Here is a 25323-nt window from a genome sequence, read left to right as displayed (position 1 = left end):
TATATGGATATTGTTGAGATCTCAGATGGGGTATTTATCAATTTCTATGTTTCTTGCACAACCCCAACTATTTCGCGGGCTCATCCCGTTATTGCTTAGCGGGCTCATCCCGTTATTGCTTAGCGGGCTCATCCCGTTATTGCTTAGCGGGCTCATCCCGTTATTGCTTAGCGGGCTCATCCTTGCTTAGCGGGCTCATCCCGTTATTGCTTAGCGGGCTCATCCCGTTATTGCTTAGCGGGCTCATCCCGTTATTGCTTAGCGGGCTCATCCCGTTATTGCTTAGCGGGCTCATCCCGTTATTGCTTAGCGGGCTCATCCCGTTATTGCTTAGCGGGCTCATCCCGTTATTGCTTAGCGGGCTCATCCCGGTATTGCTTAGCGGGCTCATCCCGTTATTGCGCGGGCTCAGCCCGTTATTGCTTAGCGGGCTCATCCCGTTATTGCTTAGCGGGCTCATCCCGTTATTGCTTAGCGGGCTCATCCCGTTATTGCGGGATGAGTCATCCGTAGCGGGCCCACATTATTTTGCGGGATGAGTCCTCCCATTATTGCGGGATGACTCATACCAGGATGTGTGCCCATAGTTCCATACTCAACACAGACTCCACCCACGCTTTAGTGGGCCCCCAGCAGAGCCCAAAAGTGTATATAAGGAGCAGTGGATCAGAGCTGAGAGTCATTCAGAGCTTGGCTGTTGACCAGACAACATGTCATTCACTCTGTGTGTAGATACACTGAACAATAATAACTCTATATAGTAACCTACAGCTTGTGTGTGTGATACTTATTTACTAGTCATTCTCTATATCCAAGAACTCAACAATATCAAAACCTTACTTATCAGTTTTTGATTCCTGTGGTTGGTAACATGTTAAAAGGGCATTTCGTGATCCATAGCCTCACCCCACCTTTTTCTCAAAAAAAGTTGAGACTTTTATACCTCTGAAACCTCTGGCTACATAATGTTTATGTATAAAAAAAATTCTTGTAGATTAATTTGTTTAGAAAAAATATCGCCAAATTTGAATGGCCATGTGATACACATAATCATGCATAACTCACAAATGCAAAATCAGACGAACAATGCCATAAAAAGAGGATGCTAAGATCACAAAATACTCCTTTAAGGATGCATACAGGATTATTCTGGAGGAAAATATTTAAGCCCTATTTTGATTGGTTACTCAGATGAGTATATCATGTAATTAACCAATCAGAGGGACTTTGACATGGAATCTTTAGAATTTAGTGGTGAACACTAAGAAAAATAAAAATGCGTGGCGGCTTTGAAACAACAATATTTTTAGCCTTACTAAGATAAGTATATGTGACATGATCAAGGGAAATGAGTCGGATGTCGCTAATATTGATTTTGAGATAATGGCAACGAAAGTGTTAAAATTCTTTTGTTTTATATTGTTTTTTAGGAATTGATAAATTGACGTAACTTTGCAAAGAAAAGTCATATGTAAATGGGGTTTTCAGTTTCTGAAAGCTCTAAATGTCCTCTTTAGAAACATATGTAAAACTCATTTTCGACCAGGGTCAACATGTGACTCATTCCCCTTGATCATGTCACATATCATGACTTGTTGTAATTATTTGAGCAACTATATTACTAATACAGGTGGCTGTACAAACATGTAGGTATTGTTGTTAGACCAATCTATTGGAATGCTTTTGAGGAGGGTGTCTGCCTTTAATTGTGTCTCCTCCATCCAAAAAAACCCTCATTTAGTAACATATGTGATGGATCAAGCAAAATCAGACGGAAGTTGGATATATTGATTTTCAGATATAGCCAAACAAAGATAATAATTTCTTTTGTTGCATACCGGTATTGTTTAATTTTGGAAACACTTCAACTGTTCATATCTTCGGACCTAAATGTTCAATTTCAATGGGGTTTCTGCAAAATGTAGCTTTGCAAATGCTTTATACAATCATGTAAAAAACTGAAAATTGACCCGACTTGAGACTGATTTTGTTTGATCACACCACAAGCTTGTAGACCATGTGATGACCATATGATGACCATGTGATGACCATGTGATGACTACTTGGTTTACGTACCATGAGCTGTAACTAAATCTGCTTCTTGTGTCAGTACTCTCCTGCCCCAGTTCACTGTTGTTGTCAATCCTGTATTCAAGTAGAGTTTGCCTTCACTGGAATAATATGCTGTAAACACAAGAACATGGTGCAGGTATTAGGGTCAAGTTTATTTAACTTTCCTTTTAAACCTTTATACTTATTTTGAGAGAGCACATGTATCTTTCTAAAGACTAAAATAAAAATAACTCCCTTTTGGATTTGTTTCTATATTTCAATAAGCATTTCTTCGATTGAAATGTTTTTGAAATGCATCATCAATAGATCCATAGCCTATTCATACCTAGTGGTTCTAATCCTTAACGTCGGCAGAGTGCTACACTATCGTAAGTGCATTAGAATGTAATAGCTGCCTTTTGTAAAACACCTATTGTTTGCAGCACAATCCCCTCATCATGCTCATTGTAAAGTGTTGATGTTCTGTTATATTTGCCTGATGGCCACTAAGCTAACCCCAAGATATCACCTTTACATGAAGTTGGGTGTTTTTCTAGTGTTATTGGTTAAAAATAAGTACATTTACTGAAATGTTGCAAATGGCAGCTATAGCCTTCAATTGCACTTACGATAGTGTAGCACTCTGCCGACGTACAGTTCTGACGCATGAGTAATTACACATGAATGGAGAGATTGCCGATTTCAAAAGTCGCAAAAATGAGTATCCTTTTACAAGATATCCAAGGACTGGAAAGACTACCTTGTTGTTACACTTCACAATGCACAGAGATTATATGGGCTAATTTTGCAGGATATCCAAGGACAGAGACGACTACCTTTTTGTTACACTCACAGTGTACAGTGACATTATCCGCCAACGTGGCGGAAACACTTATTATTAACTTTTGGCTACTTTTGAATTACTGAACACTTTCATTTAATATGTGCTCAGTCGAAGTCAACTACAGGTATGAAATTGGCATCTTTGATGCTATGTGTCTGCTGATGATGCATGCCAAAAATATTTTCAATTGAAGATAAACTTTTTGAAATATAGAAACAAATCAAGTTATTTTAGTTTTACTCTTTGTATGTAACAACTTACTTGATGTGCAGATGCCACCCACTGCATTACTTCTTGGTGTGCCGATATAGGCCAGCCCCAGGACACCATTGGAGAAGTCTTGATATGTGAACAAATGTGCTAGACAATAGGCACTGTGGTCTTCTTTGCTGTAAATCTGAAAATGGGGACATAAAAAAGCAGTCAACATCAAATTTCCTCTAATTTCTTATAATATAAGATTATATGATTGAGCTCTCGCAATTTATGCCTAAACCCAAATGGAAACTGATAAGGAAAAATGTAACATTATTTTCCAAGCGGTCCTGTGTTATGAAATAAATTAAACCTGGTTATCTGAACTCAACTGACTGAAAGAAGTATCCCTCTGCATGTCCCAACCCAGCTACAAATAGGCTCTATATCTCCCCCATTGTGAATCAGGATCATGTACTGCATTTTATTAATTTTGTGAACCTACTTGTGTCCTTTGGCTGAGTCGGTTTTGGATATTTTGGGTTTCATACAACTAGTCCAAATAACTCGTTTTGATATAACACTATTGTGATGATCGTTGTGCAGCTGTTAGCAACAGGGTTGCCAGATGATTTTTCTTCCACTTTCATCAATTAGGGGTTCATTCATATATTGTCATGACTAAACGGTTACATTTAGTAACGAACCCCGTTCATACATACCAACCAGTATATTTTGTGATTCATATTTCATGAAAATGATAAAAAAAGATTACAAGTAACATTATTAACATGATTTTTTCTTCATTTCCTTTACCCTGTGCACATCAAGGTCACTGGGAATTAACATTATTTATGCCCAGCTTTCGACCAATCATGCACGCTGTTATATAGCGAGTGAACAGGTCATCAAATATATGACCTAAGTAATATATATGATCACCTGTTGATCTAATTGTATACAAAATTCTACAATAAGATGTCAAAAGAGTCTTTCATACTGAAGAGGGTGGGTGTCACATTACAAAATAATTAGTTATTCACTTAAAATCCATTCAAAAAATAGTACACAGGTGATGGAGGATGGTGCTGGGAACTGGATGTTAATTACGTTCTCATGCATTCCAACACATTACAAGGATTATTTGTAAATATTAGTGGCTTATACGGACAACAACACATGTAACTGATGTAAAGCACACTTCTTGTATCTTCATCACCAGGGTTGCCAAACTTACGATTTGGTAGCCCAATGGGTGACTTTTGAAGACTTATCCCACAACTTTTGAATAATTCCTCTCCCATAGAAACTAATGATTAAAAATAAAATTTGATCACTTTACAAAATTGGTTCTTGTGACTTCCGCTAGTTTCCTGTCACATAGAGAAAAATTGGGCGACTTTTTGATCATTTGACCTGCAATTTGGGCTGAAAATTGTTGGCAACCCTGTCCATCACATTTAGAGAGACTGGTATGTCAGCACAAGGGGTAGAAGATGATTTTAGTAGGAAAGGGATCACATGAGGAAATAAACAGGACACACACCAGTAAATTTTTACTCGTATTTGGAACCACTGTTTTTTGTACCAAAAAGATGCAAGTGTGTAAGTGGTAACTAATTAAAGACTAATAAATGTGTATTACTTGTTGGGAGTGAAATTGTAAAAAATAATGCATACATACTGAGATGTTGATGTGTCTCACGCACAAGCCACATAGGCGTCCATTAGGCAAATCAATATCTCAGTACAAGTCCTTTATTGTACAATTTCTCAAGCAACAGGCAATACACATCTTGCATAACCTATTTCATACTACTAAAAAAAATCCTATGATTTTTGCTATTTTCATTACAAAATTGTCACTCAACTGTTGGAAATGTGGTTAAATGTAAATGCATCAACCGGCAATAAAAATGGAAGTGTCCGAAAGCCACATGCATAGTAATGCGGAGTGAACGTCTGTGCATTATACACAATTAATACACTCCTAGCATTTTTTCTAACAATTGCTCCGATTAGTTCTTAGTATCTAAGAGTGTATGAAAGCCAAATATTTCACAACAATTATATACACTATAGTCGGCATACCTTTCTCGAGTCAGTAATTTCGATGATTTTTATTCTCAAAATATAAAAGTATACATTTTTTAAAGTAAATGATGCAAGGAATCCAACTAGCCTAACAGATTCCTGCGAACTTGTTTTGAGAAAAATTTGTTTTCACTTTACTGACTCAGGGAAGATATACTGGACTATAGACACAAGTCCTAAGGATATCTAGTCCAAAAATATGCTTTGCTAGTCAAAAAAAACAAACGGTTGGGAGCGGTTAAGGTTAGGGTACTAGCAAACCTTTTGGATCAGTAAACTTTAGGACTAGCATACTTTATATAATTGAAAATGTTTACTCACATCCAATAAATCATTGACTTTCCATGGATGCTTCCCTGCCTTGTTATAGTGATTCTCATCGTTAGTAGGTTCTTGAAACACATCAATCTATTGTTTCACATACAGACAGACAGACAGACACAGGGATAAGAGAAGAAACATGCGAGATTGCGAGGTAATAGTAGTGGGACATGCAAGTTGTTAATTAATCATGCTGAAATTATAAGCGTTAAAAGTTATCACATGATATATTTGTTAATCAGCGTGACACGATATGATCCATTCAAACCAAGATTAATACTAGGTTCCAGCTAGGGAGCAAAAACGAAATTTGGAGATCAAATTAAGGAACAACCCTTGTTGTTTACAACAACATGTGTTTACTTTGTATTAAATTACTCTTAAATTAAATTATAACAATGTGTGTTGTGAAGAAATTTGTAACAATGTGTGTTGCGAAGAAAACTGACCTGAACTGAATGTTTGGTATGCTTTTAAAGCATTTAAATTAGGGACATCAAATCTGGAATCTCTCAGAAAGGTATTGTGTCAACTTTATGCTCATTTTGTGAGAGTGAGTCACATGTATTCAGCCCATTATTAATGAATCTCTGTTATCTAGCTTAATAAGATACAGGAGGAATGTGCTAATTAATGCCTTGAAATTCTCTGAAGAATTTACAGGACATCTCTATGTTGCTTACAGGATTGTGGAATATCCTAATATTTGATGCCCTCAAACATCGACAGGCATGCTGGAACATGCAAGTCTACTTAAAGCCATAATGTAAGATTTCCATCAAATTTTAATTTGGTTATTCTTCACCCCAAAATGCTATAATAATAAAAATAGTATAATTAAAGACAGAGATAAAAACAATTTATCACGTCTGATGTCACTGTCAATTACGATCCTTGATTGGTTTACACAGGTTAATCAGCGCGTAAAAGGAAGACCGGTCTATCTGATGCTGATCGGAAAAAAGGAATAGCAGCAAATGGCGAAAAATTATGTACTTTTACAAGGCAAAAAGCAGCTTTTCTAGGCATTGTTGACATGGTGCCTTCACCAAAGAAAGTTTCCTACTATAAAGACCTAACTTTTGAGATGGTTTGCATGTCAAAAGGTGCAAAATTAACAATAAGGCGCCCGGTTATAAATCCGCGTTCAGCAAGTCATCATCACGACACTTGTAAATAAACCGTGCTCGAATTTGATTGACAGATGACGTCAGACGCGATAAATTCTCTTTATCTCTGTCTTTAATTATAATAACTGCCAGGAAGGATTTCTGTTCATTTTAAGCCTGGTAAATTAAAGAAACCCCACTGGCTATTTTGGGGGACTAAATTGCTTTATTGACCTACAAACACAACAAATTTGGCTGATTCCATTTGTAAGTCGGGACCTGTGTAAACATTAATTATGCCAAAAAATCAGGTTTGAAAAAATTAACCAATTTCATATTATAAGATCGTACATTATGGCTTTAATGCTATGTCATTTCATCCCTTGAATATTTTTGCTGTCAAATTCAACCTATTGCTAACTTTGGTGTGAATGGATCAAATAATGCCCTTCTATTCTATAGTGCATTTATACCATGCAGACATTTCTCAGTCTACGTTATACCTCCAATAACTGTTGTACATCCCATGAAGAAGACATAGCATTATAATGCTTCATAGAACTGGGATAGCCTTCCTCATGTACTGTCACCTAAGTAGTAGAATAAGCGATCAATAAGCAATATAATTGATAATTCAAAATGCATTGTGGGTATTAAGCATCCCATGTGGCCGACATAATATTTCAGAACTGGAATAGTCTTCCTCATCTAAAAGTAGTAAAAAAAAGTGATCAATAAAGCAATTATTATGATTGGTAATGTTATAGGCTAAATCCCATGTAGCCTTCTTCCCAATCTCCAAAATACCTTTTGATTTCAAATCCAAACCCCATGTAGCCTTCTTCCCAGTCTGTTACATACCATACCTCTTTGATTTCAAATCCAAACTCCATGTAGCCTTCTTTCCAGTCTGTTACATACCTCTTTGATTTTAAATCCAAATCCCATGTAGCCTTCTTTCCAGTCTGTTACATACCTCTTTGATTTCAAATCCAAACTCCATGTAGCCTTCTTCCCAGTCTGTTACCTACCTCTTTGATTTCAAATCCAAATCCCATGTAGCCTTCTTCCCAATCTCCTAAATACCTCTTTGATTTCAAATCCAAACCCCATGTAGCCTTCTTCCCAGTCTGCCACATACCATACCTCTTTGATTTCAAATCCACTCCATGTAGCCTTCTTCCCAGTCTGTTAAATACCTCTTTGATTTAAAATCCAAACCCCATGTAGCCTTCTTCCCAGTCTGTTTACCTACCTCTTTGATTTCAAATATAAACCCCATGTAGCCTTCTTCCCAGTCTGTTACCTACCTCTTTGATTTCATATCCAAACCCCATGTAGCCTTCTACCCAGTCTGTTACCTACCTCTTTGATTTCAAATCCAAACACCATGTAGCCTTCTTCCCAGTCTGTTACCTACCTCTTTGATTTCAAATCCAAATCCCATATAGCTTTCTTCCCAGTCTGTTACATACCTCTTTGATTTCAAATCCAAACCCCATGTAGCCTTCTTCCCAGTCTGTTACCTAACTCTTTGATTTCAAATCCAAACCCCATGTAGCCTTTTTTTCCCAGTGTGTCACATACCTCTTTGATTTCAAATCCAAACCCCATGTAGCCTTCTTCCCAGTCTGTTACATACCTCTTTGATTTTAAATCCAAACCCCATGTAGCCTTCTACCCAGTCTGCTACATACCTCTGTGATTTCAAATCCAAACCCCATGTAGCCTTCTTTCCAGTCTGTTACATACCTCTTTGATTTCAAATCCAAACCCCATGTAGCCTTCTACCCAGTCTGTTACATACCTCTTTGATTTCAAATCCAAACCCCATGTAGCCTTCTTCCCAGTCTGTTACCTACCTCTTTGATTTCAAATCCAAACCCTATGTAGCCTTCTTCCCATTCTGTTTCTCTGTAGATTGAGTCTACTCGGTCTATTAAGGTAATCTGCAACAAAACAGAAATAATCAACTGATGTGTTTTGATGTGATCACGAAGACTTCACATTTTGTGGTGTATTTTCACTCCGATGAGTGACCTCAATGTGCACTGGGCTATTCCCTTTGAAATCCACACTACCCTTTGGAAGATTTTGGAAATATCTTCCAAAAGGGGAGTATGTTTTTCAAATGTAAATGGTCAGGGCTAATCGTTTTGAAACTCATACTCCCTCTATATAATAGCTTTACCTATATCTTCCCCAAGTGGAGTGAGTATTTCAAATGGAAGTTACCCAACTGTCTATTCTATTTTAAACTCATACTCCCTCTGTGGAAGACTTGAGCTAAATCTTCCACAGAGGTAGTGGGGATTTTAAATGGAATAGCCCATTTTATTTGGGTGCAGCTTCAAATTGCAAGCGTTCTCACAAGTGTTTCTGCACTAGCGTTAAGTACTGCATTTAAGCTGCACTGTGGAGTAATGGTTTTGCTTTTGCCTGGATGGACAGCCAAACAACCAGGCAATCATCAGGGCGATAACATATACACCCTATACAGCATAATAAACTGCTCAAATAAAGAAAGTCCGCAGTCATGTATCCTGTCCTACACCAAAACCTGATCTTGTTATGACCATTTTATTGATACAGTCATGTGCAGAATCTTGTTATCTCCAATTTGATACCAAATTTGCTACCAAACACTCAAAAGTGACAAAGATTGATACCAGTTTATGGCATTTGGTGCATTTTCTAAAGTTGCAAATCAAAACTATGCACGCGGTCGAAATTGCTTAGCCCGGCAATTTGGTCCAAGCTTGCTTGCCCACGATGGCCCCTGTCGACTATCCCAAGTGCGCGCTTTATTCAATTGTTAATTTAAAACGCATAGATTGCTACAGTGCTTTACTGATGAATACCGGGGCATGATGCGATCGATATGACCTAGCGGTTGCTTCGGGCTATGCCAATGGTCGCGCTCTGCTTCACCTCTACAGATCCGCGTGGTCCGTTTTTAATTTGCAACTTTTGAAAATGCACCAAATTTCATATACTGGTATCAATCTCTCTGCATTTAGAGTGTTTGGTGGCAAATTTGGTATCAAATTGGAGCTAACACGATTCTGCACACGACCTTACCAATTAAATTGTCATAACAAGATCAGGTTTTGCTGTAGGACAGGTTACATGACTGCGGACTTTCTTTATTTGAGCAGTTTATGTGTGGGGCCAATAAATCTGATCTAAACAAAATCACAACCCTGGAGAAAATAGTCACACCAGGCAGCTTACCAAATAATTAATAGTTTGGGGCATGCTCTCCTGGCCCATGTTTTGGTAGAATCGATAATCGGCTGTGAGTAGCAGTGGACATGTGTTCAGACGTGGTGGCGCTCTTTTCCTTCTTGCGTGACTTGTATCTGAAATTGTAAAAAGAGGGAAGCTTATTTGAACTATTCTTCAATCTTCATGGGTACCATATTCGATCAGGGCAATGCCACCAGTGGCGTAGATTTCTTTTTGACATGGGGGGGATGGAGTTGGCGACAGAATAGTTTATGGTACAATTGCGTGTGAAGCGCGCAAAAATTTGTGCTATTTTGAAGCTAAACTGATGAAATATGGTGTAAAAGAGAAATAACTGCGCACGAAGCGCTTGCACTTTTGGGGCAAATATGAGGTCAATTTGGTCAGAAACCCATTATCAGGCATCAACATGGGGGGGGGGGGTTGATTATATGGACCATCCCCCCTGGCAAAATATCCCCCATCCCCCCGGGATCTACGCCTATGAATGCCACTAGGCCTGATTCGACCCACTTAGTGTTCCGAAAGCTTTAAGAAAGTAACCAAACAGCTGCTGTTTGTTTTGGATGTCACAAGTTTATAATTCTGGGTCATCAACGCTAAACACAAACGCAACTATTCAGCCTGAACACAAATCTGCATGAAAGGCACGATCAAGCGTGTGGTATGTAAGAGATTGATGTTAATGTCAATTTATCAAAATCTAAAGTGCTGAATGCAACATTGATGATAATTTGCATTTTCTTTCCATTACTGTCATGTTGTAAAGTGTCAAATAGCGGAGGTTAGGAAAATATTTTACCTGATGACCTCATGTTGATATTGGCTAAATAAGCTGTATTTTCACTCAAAAGGGTACCGTAATTCATGACATTTCCTGTCCGCTAATTTGACCCTTACTGAATAAATACAGCTCACTGCACCTGGGTGTCCAAACTTTTCTGATCTTGATGTGAAATGGTCTATTATTAACAGCACGTGTAAAAAAATACAGGTTCCTCCAAATAAACATGGAACAAATGATAAAATCAGAAGAGTAATACCACTTACATGTTAATTTTCTTGGTGGGTTTTCTAGCTGCTCGTCTGTCTTTTCATAAGCCACTCCTTTAGGAAGATAATGATCATAGGGACAATAGCTGGAACTAGATAAAGGAATGAAATCATCATTTATTAATTACTTTCAAGGATTTATTACTGCCATTATATTTAATATCGTCGGTCGCAACACATAGTGGCATATAGTGATTTTTCCAAATTTTCTGTTTCACATAGTGACGTAAAGGTTTAGAGCTGGCAATATCCTATAATAATGTAGTCATTCTTTTTTAATTATTAAAGATGCAGTTTAATAGTTTGAACCTTAAACTTCAAATGGAATTGGGGCACTGAGAGCCAACAGTGGAGGAGTATTGACTCCGTTATTAGTAACACATATATCCTTCAAAAACGTTTTTCTCTGAAACATTTTGTCCATCACAATCACATACGCCACTATGTGTAGGTATACAAAATAGTATTTAGTTATTAAAATTAAATAACTGACTAAGAATGAGAATAAACAAAATGATGTGATAAACGATATAGAGGTCCAATATTTTATCGTAGTGGATATCAGCTGAAACGGCATCCACTTCTCAAAATATTGGACCTGCCTGTAGACTATCCTATGATACAGGATAATACAAACAAATATTCATATTGTTTAGTCTCTAATTAATTTTTTTCAAGGAAATACCTACGTAGCATTACGTTTGACATCTGAGCTCCTGTAGGCTATCATACTGTTATTTTTATCACCTTTTAAATGTCTCCAAGAAGGCTGGAAGAAATTAAACAAAACTTCAATTAATGACATGGTATCTGCATCGCTTCTATTATACGTTCCAGCTATGGTGACACTTTGTGATGTCACACGGGACAAATTCCATTCACTGCAAGATGAGGTTTGTGTGGGTGTGAATGCAATGGAGCAAATAAATCTGCAATCAATACAGCCTTGATTTATTAAGAATTGAACAGGGCACCTGTCTCATCAAATCACTCTACTACCTCTTCAAAAGTGACAGAGGTGTCATCGAAGCTGCAACAGTTAAATTGTCCCTTTTATTTTTTCCTACTAATACTAGCATTATCATTGGAGACTGAATTAAAACCACTAGTTTGCGTTTGACACCACATATCAATAAAACTGAGAAATGATTTCTTCACGAAATTGTCGTGATGATTGAAATTTCTAATTGTTAGCTTTGCACAAACTGAGGGCCCACAGGGACTGCCTTCCGAAGTTAGCAAGAGCAATCACTCTCAACTACTCTCCTTAAATCTAGGAGAGTGATTTTTAGCTCTCCTTAGTTGGCCATTCTTTCCTTACATTCTATTGTAGATGCTCTGAACAGCTCTCCTTGAAGGCTCCAGAAGAGCTATTTAATGCTCTCTTGCAAATTCCAATTTTTAAGACAGTTCCTGGGGTCATACAAGAGGGTGGCTGTAAACTCTGCAAATTGTATTCTGGGATACAGTGCAAAATGTATGTGAAGATCGTATTCATAGGTGTCTCAATTAGGCGCGACATGTTTCTCATTTGAAACCGTTTAAACCAATCAATAATCCTATTGCTGAAGAGGATAATAATCTTCTACAGAATCATTGAATAGCTCTAGTCTTTGTTTGCTTTCGCTAAATCTTGTTCAAGTGGTGGGTTACAATTGCATTCTATTTTGTCTGGGTATGTATAACCAACAATTTAACAATGAGAGGACATTCCTGAAGCTAGTTGACTTGGGGATGATTTGAAATGACCGCCAATTATGACTTTATTACTTGCAATGTGGAAAAAGAGACACACGTAGAACCGAAAAAATTTACCATTTTGTTGAAGGAGCAGAGTTCAACAAACCATAACCCTGCTTCTGGATATCGTTTGAAGTCAAAGATATACTATTTTAAAGCTTATGATATATATTTTCTAAACACGAAATAAAACAAAAGGCCGAGTTTACGGCTGATTCGTAGTGTCCAGTCACATATGCCCATGCTAACTTACCTCTATATTGTATTCATCTTCTCTTGTATATATTTTAGCAGTCAATGTATCGCCATCATAATGAGCTTTAATTAATGTTTCATCAGGATCATCTGTTGGGGAAAAAAAGGGAAATTCATACAGTACTCTTTTGGCCTCCAAAATTGCCTATTCTTAGCAGGCCTACATTAAGAATACAACACCCTTTTAGCGCCAGAGAGGGGCATGGGGACCTACCCCCCCCCCCATGAGAAGTTTTTCCCCCGGTGGGATGCTGGCCGCCCTCATATTTAAGATTTTTAGGCCTTTGTTGTACTTTTTAGGCCATTTTTACTTCAATCAAAACTAGATGGACCGCGGTTCTCGGACGTCGACCGTGATGCCTCCACCAAGGGAGCGATGTGGCACTCACAAGTTGATACAAAGCTTCAAGTCTAAAAGAGGAGACAGAATTTGACCTTAGATGACACCTGGATGACCCCAAAACAACCTTCCAATGACTCCTGGGTGACCCCGGATGACCTCCCAAAAATGTGGCTCTAAATGTTGACTGTACTCACCAAGTTTCATGCCCATATGATAGTTTTTACTAATTTGAACTCAGATGACCCCTGGTGACCCCAAAATGACCTTCCAAAAATTTGGCTCTAAATGTTGGCTGTACCCACCAAGTTTCATGCCCATCCAACAGTTTTTACTAATTTGACCTCAGATGACCCCTGGATGACCTCCGATGACCCTGAAATGACCTTCCAAAAATTTGGCTCTAAATGTTGACTGTACCCACCATATTTCATGCCCATACAACAGTTTTTACTCATTTGACCTCAGATGACCCCTGGGTGACCCTGGATGACCCCAAAATGATCTTCCAAAAATTAGGCTCTAAATATTGACTGTACCCACCAAGTTTCATGGCCATGCGACAGTCTTTACTAATTTGACCTTGAACCTCACACAAAAAAAGTTTCTGACCATGACCCACCTATCCTGAAAATCTGAAGTCAATCCGCCCATCCATGCCCGAGATATAGCATCCGGACGGAAGCACGGAAGGACGGATGGACGGAAGCACGGACATTGCAAAAACAGTATGCCTCGCGGTGGAGGCATAAAAATGACTAGCCAATATTTCTAGTAAATACAACAGCATCAGATGACCACTAGTTAAACATGGGGGCGACACAATTCACAGTCAACAGTAAACCCTTGAATCGCTAGAACATGTATGTACTTTGTAGCTTTATACAATCATTTGTAGACCTACCTTGTAAAAACCCTGTGTAAAATGATTCGGGATCAACAGCCTGTTCTTGTTTTTTTCCCGCTATGTTTAATAGAATACGCTTTAAAATCAGGTGAAAGTAGACCTTCTCTTGGCGTGAGCTCCATGTCAAATTGCCTGCAAAGGAAACAAAAAGTTTAAAAATAGACTTTAATAGTATTCATAGTATTACTTTTAACACACCTTTTTGTTTGGCTATATTCATATTCATTTAATACAAGCAGGACTCAAAATAAGGAGAGCCCAAGGGCCCTCGAAAATCAGTAAGGGCCCGCAAAAGACACATCTGTCGGGCCCAAATGGCCCACAAAATTTGTGGCAATTTTTCTCACATTTTTGTGGGCTTCACAGGTTAAAACCAATTGGCCCAAATTTGGGCCCACAAAAATTTGTGAGGGCCCTCAAACATTTAAGATCAAGGGCCCAAATGGCCCTCAGCAATTCTGGCTCATTTTGAGGCCTGAATACAGGGTGCCCCAATAAAAGCAAGCCCAGCCAGTAACATGCTCAATTCTAAAGAACCGCTTTATCTCATGTGATGGTCGGTTTCAAAAATAAAGGTAACCATAATAAAATGTTTTCTTTAATTTGAGATATTAGTGATTGCAAATGATGCATAAATAATCAAGTTATGAAACTAAGACCAATAACAGATTCAAAATTTGTGCTTCTATTGGTGCATGACACCAATGACAATAACCTTAAATTCAACATGTTCAATCGGGAGGCACTCACATGTAAAGGTGGTACGGGTATGTGCAGCGGTCAAGGGTCCTTTTTTCAGGCTCTCCGGCAGTTTCTTATGACCCACATTTGGATCTGCTCCAGTTCATTGAGCCTCAAATTCTGACAATAGTTCTTTAAGCTCAAATTTGGAATTTTTTAGCTCCAGTACAGCCTATAATTTGGCACTAATTTCAGTTCATCAAGCCCCTATTTTGACCGAAAATCAGTTCTTAGTTTCCAAAGTTTGCCGTTCCATGCCGCACAACCCTACCAAAATTTAAGTTGAGTGCCCCCCGGATTCAATCATGGTAGGCATGGCGAGTGCCACAGACAATGGGGCTTGCTACTTTACGTTGACCATTGCTTACTTTAGTTGCTAAATTGGCTTAATAATTTGTTTGTTTACTAACTATAAATACATTATTCTATTTATTTTTACTTTTATCAAAAGACAAAAATGACCTGTATAGTAGGCTATAAAGCATACACAGTCCCACACATTTGTCTTTGCCTAAATATGATTATAATCCAATTTTAATTTGGTTATCCTTGTCCAATTAGGTGTTATCCAATTACAATGTAGGTGTGCATTGGGACATGGGTAAACATTACAAATATACCACAAAACCAGCTTAAAATTGATCAAACTCAATTTAAAAGATCATGGTTTTAATACATTACATACACCTACAACTATGGTATAGGTTTCAATAGCCGAGATACATGACATGCACAATTTCAAAGTTGTGTTTCCTATTGGTATTAATTATCACAACTTCAAATTGATGAGAGGATATATTAATTAATAACATGTATCCTCTAAAGCCTCTGCCGCCCACTAATTTTAAAATGAACCTAATACCGCAGTTAATTATAGACACTTCCTTAATCATTCCAATAACATGAGACATGTTAATTTTGATTATAATGAAGCCTACAGTACGTGATGTGATTAAGACAAATCAACAGGAAGCCAGAAATATCGATTTTGAGATATAGCGAAACAAAAGAAATAATTTCTTTTGTTTCCTGTTGTTTTGGAAACACGTCAACTGCTCATATCTCTAGAACGAATCGTCCAATTTCAATGTAGTTTTCTGCAAAATGTAGCTTTGCAAATGTTTTAAACATCCAAGTAGAAAAATGAAAATAGAATATGTCCGACTTCAGACTGATTTTGCTTGATCATACCACATATTTGACTGGATACTAAATCAACATTGGGTTACTTATTCCAGTTGAAATCAATCCCTTATGGAAGACATGCCCTTTATCTTCCATGTACATGTAGGGAGTGCAAAAATTTCAAATGGGGAATGGGTGACTCCATTTAAAACCTATACTCTTAGCAGGGTCTTAGCTAGCCACCCATCTGGCCGTCATTTTAGACGGCCAGTTTGCTCCTGGGACGGGCAAAATTAATGTCTTTGACAGATGCTATTTTATTCAAATGACGGGCAACCCTCAATTTCTAGCTAAGACCCTGACTCCTAGTATGAAGGATTTTAAAGGTCATGTAATAGCGGTGTATGGATTTCAACTGGAATAGCCCAATTAAAATGTTATACTGTGAAAAAAAATTCATGTGCGTGGTAAAAATGTGTAAACAATCTCATAACTATTTCTAATGAAAGGATACTTTATTACTCAAAGTAAAGTTAATTGTGTACACTTAAAATACACTTTTGTTGATAGAAAACATACATTACATGCCACAACATATGTGATGCGATCAAGCAAAATCAGTTGGAACTCAGAAATATTGATTTTGAGATAGCCAAACAAAGGAAATATTTCCTTTTGTTTTCTGTTGTTTTGGAAACTCTTTAATTGCTCATATCTTTGGAACTGGTTGTTCAATTTTAATGGGGTTTTCTGGAACTACAGCTTTGTAAATGCTTTTACTAACCTATAAGAAACTGAATATTTCTGAGTTCCGACTGATTTTGCTTGATTGCACATTTCATATGTGATGCAATCAAGCAAAATCAGTCGAACTCAGAAATATTAAATTTCTTTCTTATGGAATAGTAAAAGCATTTACAAATCTGATTTTGCAGAAAACACCATTGAAATTGAACAACCAGTTCAAAGATATGAACAATTAAGAGGTTCTAAAACAAAAGGAAATATTTCCTTTGTATGGCTATATCTCAAAATCAATATTTCCGAGTTCCGGCTGATTTTGCTTGATCGCATCACATATATATGTTTAAATTCACTCAAATGCAGAGTCTCATAGTAACGCAATGCATGCGGTACACTCCCTGAAGTGCCTCCTCCTCCCGGCCTCCCTCACCCATCCACTCACTCACCCCTCCTATACTCACCTGCCTAACATAGCCACCTTGATATGTCTGGTATGTTTACCGCCTTCATCTGCATTCCTCCTCACCACATGGTGTTTCAATTCACTCACATGTAGAGTCTCATAGTAAGTAATGCAATGCATGATGTAGACTCCCTGAAGTGTCCCGGCCTCCCTCACCCATCCACTCACTCACCCCTCCTATACTCACCTGCCTAACATAGCCACCTTGATATGTCTGGTATGTTTACCGCCTTCGTCTGCATTCCTCCTCACCACATGATGTTTAAATTCACTCACATGCAGAGTTTCATATTAATGCAATGCATGATGTACATTGTAGACTCCCTGAAGTGCCCCCTCCCTCCTGGCCTCCCTCACCCATCCACCCATCCCTCCTTTACTTACCTGCCTAACATGGCCACCTTGATATGTCTGGTATGTTTGCCCCCTTCATCTGCATTCCTTCTCACCACATGATGTTTAAATTCACTCACATGCAGAGTCTCATAGTAATGCAATGCATGATGTAGACTCCCTGACATGCCTCCTCCCTCCCGGCCTCCCTCACCCATCCACTCACTCACCCCTCCTTTACTTACCTGCCTAACATAGCCACCTTGATATGTCTGGTATGTTTGCCCCCTTCATCTGCATTCCTTCTCACCACATGATGTTTAAATTCACTCACATGCAGAGTCTCATAGTAATGCAATGCATGATGTAGACTCCCTGACATGCCTCCTCCCTCCCGGCCTCCCTCACCCATCCACTCACCCATCCCCCCTATACTCACCTGCCTAACATAGCCACCTTGATATGTCTAGTATGTTTACCACCTTCTTCTGCATTCCTCCTCACCACATGATGTTTTAATTCACTCACATGTAGAGTTTCATAGTAATGCAATGCATGATGTAAACTCCCTGAAGGATAACAGAATAACAAACAAGAATATTAAGTAGTGAAGAGTCGTTAAAATAATTAACTCATGTCCCATGCAAAAAGTGCAAATTAGTATCATTTATTAAACATTTAATAATAAGGATGCTTTTTACTGAATTTTAACACTTTTTTCACCAAAATGTCTCAGAGTTCACCTTTGACAACTAACATTGCCAGTGTTCGAGTTTCCTGGTGTCGCATCGCAAAATGCACAACACATTTGAATACTTGCGAATCAATTCTACAAACCTATCACATAAAATGCGATGCAAAATATTCACCATTTTTTATTGCACTGATTTTAATGACATCAGATCAGAAATGCTGTAAATCGAGCTTGAAATGTCACGATAATTACAATAAATATATACCTTTGTATATTTGTGCAGCGCCATTTTGAATTCATAATAATAGGTACCGGTACTTCAACACTAAAATCTCTTCAGGTTTGGGGTATTACGTGGTATTACGCCACATGGTAGGTAGTTGCAATTTTAAATAAATGTTGACATTTGGTTGTGTGTGCCCTGAAGAAACTTCCCCTGCCATTGTGTATAAAAACCAGAACATGATTGGCTGATTATCATGTTTTCGATGGTAGATGATCCTATCACTGCATTGGTTAGAAACTTTTTATTAGCTATTGATTAATCGGTTGTACCAGAAATTGTTTTGTTGTAAACATGGAAGAAAGAGAGCTGGTCGTGTTTTTGCGATCGCGAGTGTTTTTTCGTGATTAAATCTTCGGCCCGTGAGGCAATTTATGCAATCAATGTGAAATTTCTGAGAAAATGGCAAAACTGTTTATTGATAAATAAAGGACACAGCATGGACACAGACACATTATTTTGGGTACTTTAATTGAGAATCATTATTAATTTTATTTAATCACAAAAAAATGTAATTTTATTGCATAAAAAACTGCTTTGCACAATTTGAGAATTGCTATACAAAACAAATAGTGCACATTATGCTGGAAGGAGAACCCTGAAAATTGCTGGCCTGGCCTCTTCTCCCCCCCCCCCAAAAAAAAAAAAAAGAGGAAAGGAAAGAAGAGAAGAGAAAGGGGGAAAGGAGAAAAAGAGTTCTAAGAGAAAAGGGAGGAAAGAAGGAGAGAAAGGTTAAATTGCACATGAGTAGGCCCATGTCTATAAAAAAAAAACACTGTTGGGCCGATCGGAAGTAGGTCCTATAGGCCTGCGATTATTTTAGGCACTGCTTGAAGGTGTATCCTCATCCTAAAAGCATATGTGAAAATTACTGCGGGCCCGCCGATATGCAGGGCCCGTCACATTTGCCACCAAAGTCAGTATTCAGACGGCCTCCATACTGACTTCATCGATCCATATGCATGCTTTAGTAATTGCGAGTCTCAAGTTTTGCAAATTGAGTTCGGGCCCTTTTTCTGTTTAAAGCAATTGATTTTAATAGTGTAAAAATGTCAAAATGATGTACCAAATGGCTTCAATTGAACCTTCATTTTTCAACTTATGTCTATGAGGGGGAACATACACCTCCCTCAGACACCCCCTTGCATTGTCGCTCTTCTTTCGACATGAATTTACATGATTTAGGCCCAATGTTTTAAGACACAATTTATAGGCCTACAGGGAAAACTTGTTTACCAAAGGCTTTATGGACCAACCGCTCATTACACAAATTTTCAGCTTTCTCAAACTAAAATTTTACACACTAATAGTGCCAAAATGGTCCACCAAATCGCTTCAATTAGGTCTTCATTTTGCAAAAGTTGCTTACTTCTTGGGGGGCACATCCCCCTCAGAGACTCGCTGCGTCACGTAAACGCAACGCAATGCCTGCTCCGTGGCCATTTCTTACATTTTATTTTATTTTTTCTAAAATTGGGCCCCCCTTCTGACTGCACTAGATCCGCCACTGGACCGGCATACTAAATCAGTTCTATGCAAATAAGTGCACTACCATACAAGTGTATATTATTAACATCAAAAGTATTCACAAATTGTTTCTTTGCCAAAGAAACAATTTGTTACCTCTCAATTGGCTTTGTGATCTCAATAAAATTTGAGAATCTTGTCGTATTGGGCGATATGAAATTGGCCGACAAATCCGACGCTGGATCGAGCGACATCACTTTAAAGCAACATCGCATACATGTAATTGAGTGCTTAAAATCCCAAACCAAAGAAAATTGGAATTTTACTACCAGTATGTACATGTAGGAGACTATCATTGTGACGCCCATGTTGGAACCCAGTTGGAACCATTGGAGTACGGTACGGAAGAAATATTCATTAACGGACTGAAGCAATGTGGTCATATGACTCATATCTACGTATGTATCTACTAGGAGAGAAAAGGTTAAATTGCACATAATTGAGTAGGCCCATGCCTATAAAAAAACCCGCACAATCGGGCCGATCGAAAGCGATTATTTTAGGCACTACTTGAAGGTGGATCCTCGTCCTAAAAGCATCTAATTAATATGTGAAAATTACTGCAGGCCCGCCAATATGCAGGGCCCGTCACATTTGATACCAAAGTCAGTATTATTACTGTTGTGTAGAGCTATGGTTTCCCTGACCCGTACTGTCCGATAGTAGGATACGACTTACGAGACGTATAAATACAAGTATAATTAGGGGTGGTGCAATAATTATGTGTACCCCTGGGGTGGTGAATTCTCAAAATGGTCTGCCAAAAATCGCTTGCCGTGCCGTTGCCCCACCTTTGGCCGTGCCAAAAATCTTTGCCCCCCCTTTTGGCGTGCCAAAAACCTTTGCCCCCCACTTTTGGCATGCCAAAAAATCTTTGCCCCCCCCTTACACATGCAAGATTTTGGGGAACCCGAATAGCGAATTTAAAACCTCAAATTGTCTTATCATATAATACGAGCGCAGCAAACAGGAAATTTTGCACATTTGATCGTGTTCCTAACGTTTTCCCTCGCCTTTTAGGGGCGTAATATAAAACGATGCCCAAAATATCTGTGCCAAAAATTGCTTGCCCCCCCCCTTTTCGACCTGCCAAAAATCGCTTGATTCCCCCTTTCGACCTGCCAAAAATGCTTGCCCCCCATTTTGGCCGGCCAAAAAATCTTTGCCCCCCCCCCCTATAATTCACCACCCCGGGGATACACATAATTATTGCACCACCCGTAAGGCTTAGTTAGTATGTCATCATCATGATCATGTATGTTGTTGTGTTATTTATGTGAACATGGTGAATGTGATACGGATATAAGCTTTTTATACTATGAATCAAACGACTTACCTTCCGTTAATTGAAGCAGAAAACATGTAAAAGTAAGCACCAGATGAAGAATAATACTATAAGTTGCCATTATTGTTATAAATGAGTCAATAAAATAAATAATGAAGTCTAAGAAAGTGTTTTTATTTTCACAGAAACGACGACGACGGAATCACCAATTGTCGGCCATTTTGGGGATATCCCTTTTTGTCCTCGTTCTCAAAAATATTTGATTAGCACAGCAATTATGTTAGAATTCTTACTTAGTGCTTGAAAATTAAATAATATTTTATAATTTAGATTATTCAGATATATTATTATTTTTTCGTAAACTACATTTGAAGAGAAGATAAAATATCAAATTCAATTATATATTTAATTTCAACAATTTCATTGTGAAATAAAAAAAAGCCCTTTAAAAGGGAATTTAATATTCTTCAGAAGGTGGGGGGGGGCGAGTCATTAATTAGTGAATATGAGCTAATATGTTGGTGACCGGAGTCAATTTTATGCCCCCCCCTCCATCGCAGGCTAATTTGTTTTTCATGATCCAGCCTCTCGAGTTGAAATTTTATGACCGGCCCCCTTTTTCATGCGGAGTGCATAAAACTTTGCTAAAGTAAAAAAATGTGCAGTGCACACAAATTCTGCGTAACAAGTGTGGAGCATGCGAAAATTTTGTGTAGGGGCTATCTAAACATTTTTAGTTAAAGACTTGCACGCGTATTAGAGGGTGAACATTTTGAACATCAGCCCATAGGCCCCCTAATAATTTTAGAACCCCCCTATTTTGTGTCAAAATTATGACCCCTGGTATAAAAATTCTACCCCCTCCCCCCCACTTGGCCGGAAACTTCTGGGTGAATCTGAAAGTGGAGTCATAATCTTTGCAAAGTTTAGCCCCCTTGACCCGTGCGCCAAAACGGTGCGGTTTGCGCAGGTTAGTACCCCAGCCCCCTCCCCCGTGAGGATCATGAGGAAACGAGGATTACAAACTCAAGACAAAATTTCAAATCACTAAAAGAAATTACATCACTCGTAATAAATCAAATTAATTGAATGACTTTTGTTCTAATATTTAAAAAATTTCCATGTGTCAGGTTCTTCACCTGAAATGAAGTTTCCACTCCATTTCAAAGAATAAAGCTATAGTCAGTTAACAACACTGGTCAAATGTTTTGTGCTCTAACTTTTCCATAATTATGCAATCTTTAATTGCCCCCCCCCCCTTCTACGGACCACCACAGGGTAGTAGTACCAATTATTATGCCGAGTTGCCCCCCCTCCCCGCACATGCCAACATTTTGGGATCCAACTTGCAAACCTGATGCTGCTAGCACAGTGAGCCAGAAAATGCGTCCCGCATATTAGGCCTATATAGTTGAATTATTTTCTTACGATCCGTGACCATTTATAGCATACCTTTGTTTCTCTGTGGATTTGACTAGATGGACATATTCTAAGAAAAAATAGCTCCTATGTCCCTCCTAAAAATGGCGGGAAAATCTATTTATAGCTCATTTTCCAAAATGGCCACCGGTGACATTTTGAAAAACATGAATATCTATATACCATGTTCTGGATAGGCTATAATGACAAATAATATGCCCTTTTCCTCTATTTTTGGCATGGCCAACCTTTTAAGATAAAATTCAAAGTGTTGAGAGGTCATCTTGACCCCTAAATCCAAGATGGCCGCCAGTTCCATATTGAAAAACATGAAAATCGATATATCATGAAGTGGATAGGCTATAATAACAAACAATGTGTCGTTTTCAACTATATTTGGCATGCAAAACCGTTTAAGATCATATTCAAAGAGTTTGGGGTCACATTGACCCTAAATCCAAGATAGCCGCCAGCGCCATATTGACAACAAACATGAAAATCTATATACCATGAAGTGGATAGGCTATACTGACAAACAATGTGTCGTTTTCCACTATTTTTGGCATGCCAACTCTTTTTTGTCATATTCAAAGTGTTTGGGGTCATCTTGAACCCTAAATCCAAGATGGCCGCCAGCGCCATATTGAAAAACATGAAAATCGATATAACATGAAGTGGATTGACTATAATAACCAACAATGTGTCGTTTTCAACTATTTTTGGCATGCAAAACTATTTAAGATCATATTCAAAGAGTTTGGGGTCACCTTGACTCCTAAATCCAAGATGGCCGCCAGCACTATATTGACAAAAACATGAAGTGGATAGGCTATACTGACAAATATTCAACTATTGTTGGCATGCCAAGCCTTTTCATGTCGTATTCAAAGTGTTTAGGGGGCATCTTGACCCCTAAATCCAAAATGACTGTCTAAGCCATGTCGGAAAACATGAACATCGATATTTAAGGCCAATACTTATTTTTACTCATACTTATACTATAGTTTTGGAAGTGTTACCTTTGTTCTTTCAGGAAAGTTGCACGTTAAGAGCATGTGATGGAGAACAGAACACACACTGAAGAGCTACAGAGCAACCAAGAGACTGATAAACTAGAATGCATGCTGAAAGATCATTGCCATGTAAAAGACAGTTTAGAAAAAGTAGAGAAATGGGAGAACATTAAGGACAATTTTTTTACAATGGAAGGGCTTATAAATTTCAACATGTCAATACAACAGTGGAATGGGATAAAGGGTTATCATATGCATGCTACTTGTTGTACCACGATGTCTAACACACACGCTCACTGCCAAGCCACAAAACGCAAGCACAAATCTGAGAAATCAAAAAAAAAGGCTGGGATGTCCGGTCATGCCACACAGCAATCATCTTTCTCAGGACCTCCTCCCAAGAAACTTCGTTCAAGTATAGGTGTTCTGCATGATAAGGCATTGTGCGTCCGTAACCGGGACAAAAACACTTTTGCAACTTTTGACACGAGATGCATGGAAAAGGTTCAAGGCACACAATATCTACATTGCAGATGAGGATACAAGAGAGCGGTTAGATATGTTAATACCGTCAATCCCAGACAAGCAAACAGCATTTGGCTTGGAAATCAGATACCACCGTCATTGCTGGCGTCAATATGTCAGCAATCAAGCGAGGGATAATCTTAGTGAAAATGCAGAGAATCTACAGCATGTTAACCTTCGGGAGGTTCTTTCAGCATATCCAACAAGTCGTATTAAATGATCGTGAAAATGGCACCCTTTAAGGACTGCTCCAAGATTACATTCGCATTACTTCAAACTACGGGCACTTTTCCCAAGTAAGGTCCAGCTACCTCAAGGAACTTCTGATCAAAGAATTTGGAAAAGTCATAGGATTTCACGAACGTATTCAGAAGAATGTTAGTGAGCTTGTGTATGATACAAGAGCTGCTGATACATACATCGAGCCCGCGCTGTTATCACTGGGAGTAACAGCTAGTAACGGATGACCAGTTGGTCAACAATGTCGCAACACGACTTAGAGAACAGGTCATCAAAAGAACCACTATTCCTTGGCCCCCGTACATGCATGAGTTGGAGCAAGATGAAAACTTGAGTGAGCTCCTACTAAAGCTCATTACCTGGTTGAAAAACCTAACACAGGTTCAGCTGATGACAACCCAAAGGTCTGATCAATTTCGTCAATCTTAGAAAGCAATCGTTATTTACGACAGGGGTTGGCATTTTGAAGGGGAGCTCGATTTTTTAAATCTTGGGGGGGTTGAAATTTTTGTTGAACCAGGCTGGGGGATTGTTAAGTTTTAAATAGAGAAATTCGTGAAAACAAGGGCGGAATTTGAAAATTTGCTTCCCCCCTCGCGTCCACTCAAAATTGTCAGATTCCCCCTTTTAAACTTAACAATCCCCCTCCTGGTTCAACAAACAATTTTGCGTTTCCACCTCAAGATCAAATAAAAATTCGGTTCCCCCTCAAAATGCCCATTCCCCTGTCGTAAATAACAATCTCTCCTAAGATTGACGCAATTGATCGGAC

The 25323-nt window shown here is 38.5% G+C and overlaps 1 protein-coding gene across 1 annotated transcript in view; it reads right to left on the bottom strand.

Annotated features, from left to right (window-relative positions):
- The window catches only part of LOC140162707 (ADAM 17-like protease), a 48764-nt gene extending 27181 nt beyond the window's left edge, over positions 1–21583 (bottom strand). Inside the window, 12 exon segments of the mRNA XM_072185981.1 lie at positions 2077–2184; positions 3158–3293; positions 7119–7205; positions 8478–8564; positions 9850–9977; positions 10915–11009; positions 11607–11686; positions 12911–13002; positions 14157–14229; positions 14231–14291; positions 18005–18134; positions 21406–21583. Coding sequence (XP_072042082.1) covers positions 2077–2184; positions 3158–3293; positions 7119–7205; positions 8478–8564; positions 9850–9977; positions 10915–11009; positions 11607–11686; positions 12911–13002; positions 14157–14229; positions 14231–14291; positions 18005–18134; positions 21406–21475 — 1147 coding nt within the window. The 5' untranslated portion in view covers positions 21476–21583.
- Between the last annotated feature and the right edge of the window lie 3740 nt (positions 21584–25323).

The sequence above is a fragment of the Amphiura filiformis genome, chromosome 10 (assembly GCF_039555335.1).
Source record: "Amphiura filiformis chromosome 10, Afil_fr2py, whole genome shotgun sequence".
Lineage (NCBI taxonomy): Eukaryota > Metazoa > Echinodermata > Ophiuroidea > Amphilepidida > Amphiuridae > Amphiura > Amphiura filiformis.
The sequence above is the reverse complement of the archived record's forward strand: the minus strand, read 5'-3'. Positions and strand labels throughout refer to the sequence as shown.